This window comes from Peromyscus maniculatus, chromosome 1 (assembly GCF_049852395.1).
Source record: "Peromyscus maniculatus bairdii isolate BWxNUB_F1_BW_parent chromosome 1, HU_Pman_BW_mat_3.1, whole genome shotgun sequence".
Taxonomy (NCBI): Eukaryota; Metazoa; Chordata; class Mammalia; order Rodentia; family Cricetidae; genus Peromyscus; species Peromyscus maniculatus.
Window position 1 is genome coordinate 16,981,896 of NC_134852.1, and position 8,011 is coordinate 16,989,906.

An 8,011-nucleotide genomic window follows, 5' to 3' on the forward strand; every position below is an offset into this window, starting at 1 on the left:
TTCTGCAGAGGACCTTATCTGATTAGAGAAGGGTTAACAGACTCCTTCTTTTACAGGAACAGTGTATGGTATCCTGATAATTTTCTCCTTCTGCACTGATGGGCTGTCTGACCCACTGCCTGCCTTCCTTTAATTTCTACTCTAGATTTTGGAGAGGTGCATGATTATCCCAGACACCGTTTCAATAGATCAGTATGACTCTATTACCCCAGTAGCTATCATTTATCAGATATTATCTGTCTCTCTGAATCTTTTCCTGGAATACTTTGTCTATTTTTGTTCTGTTATACATTTTGTGAGAATTCATAAAATTAGCTGTCCCTACCTCTCCATGAGCCCTGACCAGTTGGGCAAATATGCATGTACTATTTATGTGCTGTGAATTTTCATAATAACTAGCTCTTAAATTATTTGATGTAAGTTTTCACTTGAAATCTCATTCCTACTTTTTGTGTTCTTAATAATTTTTTTCTTATATAAGAAAATTGCAAGTTAGAGATCTAAAGACCATCCAGGAACATCAAAGTTTAAATTGAGAGTCTGCATCAGGCAACTGCCTGAAGAGAAGGGCTTCTCACATAGCTGCCTCAAATGCATTTTCCAGTGAGCTTTAAAAGACAAAGAACTCAGACAATCTATATCCTCACTGGCAATTGGCAGGGGAAAGTAAAGCTAATTAGCAGTTTAACAAAATACAAAAACATGAAATATTATGACTGCCAGTTTTTAGTAAGGGTTGGTTGCTTTCCCAAGTGATTATGAAGGAGGTAGGAAAGGGAAGGCCAGTGTGGGTGAAATAAAAAAATGCCTCCAGCTTAGACAAGATGGAAAATCTTTGCTTTGTAATAAGACCATAGATTCATGCCAAGTGGTATTATAAATTTCTCATTACTTTTGTTTTAATTTTAGTTAAACTATACAATAATAATCAATATATTTAAATTACGTAGGATTGATTGAATTTGGATTCTTTTACATAAAGATTAGCAAATATCCGTATTTTCTGGAATAATGTTTGTTTATATGGACTTTAACTTTTCTTTGTTTTTCACAGGTCAACATCATATTGTCATAAATGTTGGATTTTCTATGAAAACTAAAGTGTTTTCTTCCATTAATATGTGCATTCTGAGGTACTGAGCAAATTCATAGTGACATACACACAAAGTGATGACATCTATCAAAATTTTTGCAGTGAAATCTTTTTATGTGCTCTATGCTGGCCGTGAATTCCTCACTTTAAATGACCCTTGCTTAAGCTAATCAGAAGCTCCATGGTTTAAAGGTGCCCTCTTGACTGGACCTGCCTGGACTGAGTCTATCAGGTCGATCCCAGTCCTCGGGGGAGACCTTGATCTGGAGGAGGTGGGAATGGGAGGTGTGCTGGGGGGAAAGGGGGGCAGGAAGGGAGAAAACAAGGGAATCTGTGGCTATTATGTAGAACTGAATAGTATTGTAAAATAAGTAATAATAAAAAAAGAAAGAAAAAAGGTGCCCTCTTTTTACCACAAGCTATGAGCATTTATTTTTATTCATTTTGATCAGAAAACTAGCTGTTACATAAACTAAAGGAATCACAGTATGGATTTCTGGATTCTGGCAATCAGAATTATTTTCTTATCACAAACTACAATTGGAATTCTGGGAAATTTTTCTCTTATGTTTTGCTATCTAGTCCTTTACTGTAGAGAATGCACATTAAAGCCCACAGATTTGATTCTCGTGCACCTAATGACAGCCAATGCCATGATCATTCTCTCTTTAGGAGTGCCTCACACAATGGCAGCTTTTGGGCTGATGCGGTTCTTGAATGATTTGGAGTGCAGGATTGTAATATACATTCAAACAGTTGGCCGGAGTGTGTCCATTGGCACCACCTGTCTCTTGAGTGTCTTCCAGGTCATGACCATCAGACCCAGAGAATTCTGCTGGAAAGATCATAAAGTCAAAGCTGAAAATTTTATTGGTTGCTCCATTTTCTTCCTCTGGGGCCTCTACATGTTAATACATTTCATTTTCTTTGTGTATCCATTTATCAAACTTAATAGCAAAAATATGACAAGAAAACGAGATTTTGGATACTGTTCTATTGTAGGGAGTGATGAGATCAGTAACTCACTCTATGCAGCAATGGTGGTGTGTCCTGAAGTTTTCTTTTCTTTGTGCATTGTCTTGTCTAGTGGCTCCATGATTGTCACTCTGTACAGACACAAGAAGAGGGTTCAACACATCCGCAGCTCTCATGGTTACGATAGAACATCACCTGAGTCCAGAGCCACCCAGAGCATACTGGTCTTGGTATCTACCTTTCTGGTGTTTTATAGTCTCTCCTCAATCTTACGAGGCAACATTGCTCTTTTGTATAATCACAATTGGTGGCTGGTGAATATCACTCCTCTCACTTCTCTGTGTTTTCCATCTTTTGGACCCTTTATTCTTATGAATTGTTGCTCCATTGCCTACAGGCTTACCTTGATATGGTAATTTAAAATAAATTAAAAATAATTCAATTCTATTTGAAGTACATGAATGATGACATTTCTGTGGGAAGTCAAGTTTTCTACATAAAATCACCCTCAGAAGGTCAATACAGAAAATTAAGTAGGTAGCACCTTGTGTTTCTAAGCTTAACCAAAATGAATATGAAAGTTTTGTCAGCTGGTTTAATTAGTAGCCTCTATGAGAGTTACAGCTGCTAGATTATTCCCATTGCCCACCTGACATGCCCAGGAGCTAGCTAACCAGATAACAAAACCAATCAAACTGTACTTCTTGGGGTTTTCATCCTGTCAGGTCATCTGGACTGCTTGGTGATTTCACAGACAACTTGACAGACCCACATTCTAACTGCAAGGAAGACTGAAACCTTAATTGGCCATAAACTTGTGTTCTAGAGACCCTGGTCCACCCACAACTACTTCCTCCTATATCACTATTAGAAAACTTCTTTAGCCTTTTCTTCTCTGAAAGACTGCTGGCAGTTGTTCTGCAGAAATTTCTTTTCAGTTCTTCTGAACATCCAAAGAATTTGGAAGATGCCTGTCCTTGTTTTTTTTTTATTTCACAGATTAGATTAGTATTTGTGGCACTTCTTAGAATACCTTCCAGAATTCTGCTATGCATCTATGCAAATAGAAGATCTTTTTAGTTGAAAATTGTTTTAAATTACTACTTCAATCATTTTCATAAATTACGATGCTATAGCTTTGGTAGTTTATATCCAGGTTCTCTGTTCTGTTCTCCAGGTTTGACTGTTTGGTTTTATGCCATGCCAAGCTGTCATTTTCACATTGCCTCTGTAGTGTAATTTGATGTCACATTTTGTGAATTTCCAGCTTGTTTTCACTCCTTAGGATTGCCTTAGCTATTTAAAGTGTTTTGTGGCTTCATAAAAATTGTGTTAGTTTATTTTCTATATGTGTATTATGTCAGCAGAACTTTGATAGCATTTTCTTAAAATAATAGGTTAATATTTTTTTAAAAATCCTTTTATTGAAAATACTTTATTTTTTGTTACGTAATATATCTAAATTATGATTTCCCTTCCCTATGCTTTTAACAGTTTTCCTCACTTCCCTTCTCTTCTGGATCCAATTCTGATCTAACTCTCATTAGAAAAAAACAGGCTTCTAAGGGATAATAATAAAACAAAATGAGATAAAATTAACCTAACATATTGTGGTTAGAGAAGACAAACAAACAGAAAACAAACAGTCAAAGAGCAGGCATAAGATTCAGAGACCCAGTTGTTCCTACACTCAAGAATCCAACAAAAATATAAAACTGAAAGTATAAAATATACTCAAATACCAGGTTCAGACTCATGCACTTCTTGTGCATTCCCCCTCAGTCTCTGTGAGTTCATATCAGCTATTTTCTTGATGTGCTCTAACTCCTGTGGATCATATCCTTTTTCCACCTCCTCTTTTGTAGGGTTTAATAAGCCTTGAGAGAAGGCATTTTCTAGAGACATTCCATTTATGGCTGTAAGTTCCAAGGTCTCTCTTTGTCTCTCTCTGTCTCTGTCTCTCTCTCTTCTCTCTCTCTCTGCATAATATCTGGCTGTAGTTATTTGTTTTCTTTTTCTGCATGAGGAACCTCCTATGATAAAGATTTAGCAAGGCTCTGGACTATAATTATAGCAGAATTTCCTTCGGAGTAATTTTATGGCTACATTTCTTTAAAGCAATATTACTGGATTTTACCCTAGAACCCAGGTCTGTTTTAGTCTCTGGTCCTTGGCATCAAAATAAGTCGTGTATATGGGTTCTTTCTGGCAGAATTGGCCCTAGGTTAAATCTGATATTAGTTGGTTACACCCCAAGCTTTGTACCACCATGGCCCTAGCATATATTGGCTGGCTTGGTGATTTCATTTCTCATTTGGTAGCCTTCTGTGTATGTTCCTGTACCAAACACACTATATCATGAATGTGAAGGCTCTGTTTAAGCACTAGCTCAACTTCTTCATATTCAAAGTCATGTGTATGTGTTCTCTTTATAAGTGGGTCCTTACCATAATCTTGTGGAGAAAAACCTATATCCCTGGAAAAATTCTGGTTTGTTTGGGAATTCCTGTGGGATCATTTGGCCACCAACTCAAATAGATGCAATCTAATCATAGTACAGGAGGCTTCATTTGGTCACAAGAGATGTTCAGGTGGGACTCTGTCTTCTCTATTACTTGGTTATTTCTCTTAAATCATCTTCAAATATATAAAATATTTCCCTCATATGGTTCTTATTACAGCGGACTTTCCCTACATTTCCTTCATTGCTCATGCTCATCCTTCTCTATCCAAACTTGTTCCTCATGTCCAATATCCCTATCCATCCTTAATGAGCTATTATGTTTTCATTTCCTAATGAGGTATATCTTTACCCTCTGGTCCATTAGGTTATACCACACCTAACCTCTGTGTATCTATGGATTGTAGTTTCATTGGCTTAGAAGATAATATCCTCCTGTAATTACTGCATACCATTTCTTTTGTCTTCTATGGGATCAATTTTTGTAGTACCATTTCCTTTACCTGTGATTTACATGATTTCATCTGTTGGCTGAATAATATTGCATTGTGTAAATATATCACATTTTCTTCATCCTTTTTTCTGTTGAGGGAATTCTAAGATTTTTCTTCTAATTTATTTCTAATAAATACAGAGCAGTAATGAATTTGGTTGAAGAAGCGTCTCTCTGGTTGGATGAAGTATCTTCTGGTTGTATGCCCATGAGTTGTATGTGGTATTTTGAAAGTAATTTGCTCCCATAATCTCACAGTGAGTGGCACTATTAGGAGGTGTGGCTTTGTTGGAGTGGGTATGGCATTGTTAGAGGAAGTGTATCACTGTGGGCCTGGCCTTTGAGGTTTCCTTTGCACAGGATCCTGTCCAGTGAGTCAGTCAAATTCCTATTGCCTGAAAGATGTAGGACTCTCAGCTATTCCTCCAGACTCACATAGGCCTGAATGCTGTCCTGTTCTCCACCCTGTTGATAATGGACTGAATCTCTGAAACTGTAAGCAAGCAACCACTATTAAATGTTTCCTTTGTAAGTGTTGCTGTGACCATAGCATCACTTACAAGCAATAAAACTTTAATTAAGACAGATACCAGGTACCAGGAATGCAGTATTCTTGTGAAATGCCTCTTACGACATTTGTTAGGAGTAATATTCACTTTTGGTCTGTGAGTAGAAAAGCTGTTGAACATTTTAAGTGCTGCTTAATTAGACATACCAGCAGCATGAAATACGTTGGTGCTGTGTGTGGTTTGATAAACTTTCTGGGGCTCACCCAAGAGTTTTCAGAAGGGAAAAAAATTAGTGTGTTTCCCAGAGATCATTATTGATATTTTGGTGAAGAATGTTGCTGCTTTTTGCCATTGTCTGAGGAGTCTACCTGAGACTTAATTGAAGAGTTTTGGAGTAATTCTGTAGGCAGAAGAAATCTCAAAACTGCCTAGTATAAACTCCATTGTGTGGATACGAAGGTGTATAGAGAAAAGGAGCAAGCTGAGTAGGGTAAATTATAAAAAGTAAATTTTGAGGAAAAAAGACCACTAGGAAGTGGGATGGAGCTAAATCCTGTGTTCAAGGAGGTAAATGGATTAAGAAATGGAACAAAGGGAGTTGGGATCTCAGGGCAACATCCTCCCCAGTAAATTGTCAGTTTTTGGAAAGAAACTGAAGAGTATTTTAGAGCTGAGTGTATTGAGACACAACTTTAATCTCCACCCTGGGAAGTCAGAGGCTTGTGAATCTCTGGGCTTAAGGCTATAATGGTCTACAGATCAAGATTCAGGAGAGCCAAGCTCAGGCAGTGAAGGACAGAAAGCTGGAAATGAAATAACTAAATGAGGGGGCCATGTTGAGCCATGGCAAGCAGAATAATTTGGCAGGTGTGGCCACATAGATCTGAGTTTAGAGTTCAGGATAAAACAAAGGAGTTATGGAACAAAGTCACGGAGGCCATGGGTGTCCTGGAATGGAGGCTCAGAGAGGCCATTGGGCAAAGCTATGAACGTGAAGACTGGTTTGCTCTGGAGACCCTAAGATGTTAGAGATGCCAGAGTCATAGAATACCTGCCAAGTATAGCTGCTAACACGAGTGTACCAGCCCAAAAGAAAGAATTGTGTTGCAGTCAACAAAGCTGAATGGAGTTGGAAATCTGAAGAATGTTATGACTTCAGACATGGAGTTTCATGGTTTGGAGATTGTCCAGCTGATTTTTGGTCTATCTATCTTTCAATATTTCCTCACTATGCTCCCTCCTCTATGTTTTGCAACAGTAATGCACATATTGTGCCATAATATTGTGGAATTATGTGGTCTGTATATTTTATTTGGATTTTATAGGGAACTACAGTTAAGAGATAGCATGAATTTCAGAAGAGACTTTGACCATGAAACTTTTAAACATTATTGAGTCTATTATAGATCATTGGGACTTTAAAATTGGACTAAATTCAATTTTCATTATGATATTGTTACAGTCTTTGGCAGTCAGGGAGTGGAATGTGGTAGATTGAATGTAATTGGCTACCATACTCTCATAGGGAGTAGCACTATTAAGATGCTTGGGTTTACTGAAGTATGTATGTGCTTTTTGGAGGAAGTGTGCTACTGTGGGGACGATTTTTGATGTTTCCTATGTTTAGAATACCACTCAGGGAATCAGTTGATTTCCTGTTGCCTGCAAGATGCAAGACTTTCAGCTATTCCTCCAGCATCAGGTCTGCATGCATGCCACCATGTTCCCTGTCATGATGATAATGGGCTGAACCACTGAAACTGTAAGTGAGCCACCCAAATTAAATGTTTTCATTTTAAGAGTTGTGCTGATCATTGTGTCTCTTCACAGCAATAACACCTTAACTTAGACAGTAGTATAAATTGATATTTGGTAGACAGATTTAGTCTTCCATAGAATTACTACATTGATTTCCATATTGGCTGTGGAAGTTTGCACTCTCAACAGCAATGGATGAGTGCTTCTCTTACTTTAAAACCTTCTGTACATGAGCTCTTATTGGTTTCATTGACTTTAGCCATTTTGACAGGTGCATGATGAAATCTCAGGATAGTTTTGATTTGTAGAAGTGAATTCTACCAGCACACCACATGATGGTACAGAATGCAGCCTTGGAAACTCCAGGGTCTTCAACATACCAGCCCATTCCACAGAAATTGTACTTCTAGCATCAGTCAAACCATCTGTCTTCCCTAAAGTCCTCTCCTTTTAACCCCATTTCTTTATGTGGGTGAAAACTGTCACTGCAAGTATGTAATTCATCAACATACAACTCCTATTTGCAATCTAAATTTGTGTTTGAGTTTGTATATGTGCATATTTTGTATGGGAATTGAAGAAGTGAATTTACTAAATATGTATTGGGCAGTAGTGAAAGAATAAACAAAATCCAACAGCAGGAATGCAGTAAAATTCCTGACAGATGTTCATGGCATCCAGTGCACACTGACCAGGAAAGCCCAGAGCATAAAGCACTAGGA

General features: G+C 37.7%; 1 protein-coding gene across 1 annotated transcript; it reads left to right on the forward strand.

Moving 5' to 3' along the window:
* Positions 1–1,581: 1,581 nt before the first annotated feature.
* LOC102918788 (vomeronasal type-1 receptor 4-like) lies at positions 1,582–2,484 on the forward strand. Its single transcript, XM_006980007.1, has one exon. The coding sequence runs from the start codon at positions 1,582–1,584 to the stop codon at positions 2,482–2,484; it is 903 nt and encodes a 300-aa protein (XP_006980069.1).
* Positions 2,485–8,011: the final 5,527 nt, after the last annotated feature.

What these genes read in the sequence shown, in the direction of transcription:
- LOC102918788 (XM_006980007.1), top strand. Translation starts at nt 1,582, where the DNA reads ATGGATTTCTGGATTCTGGCAATCAGAATTATTTTCTTATCACAAACT.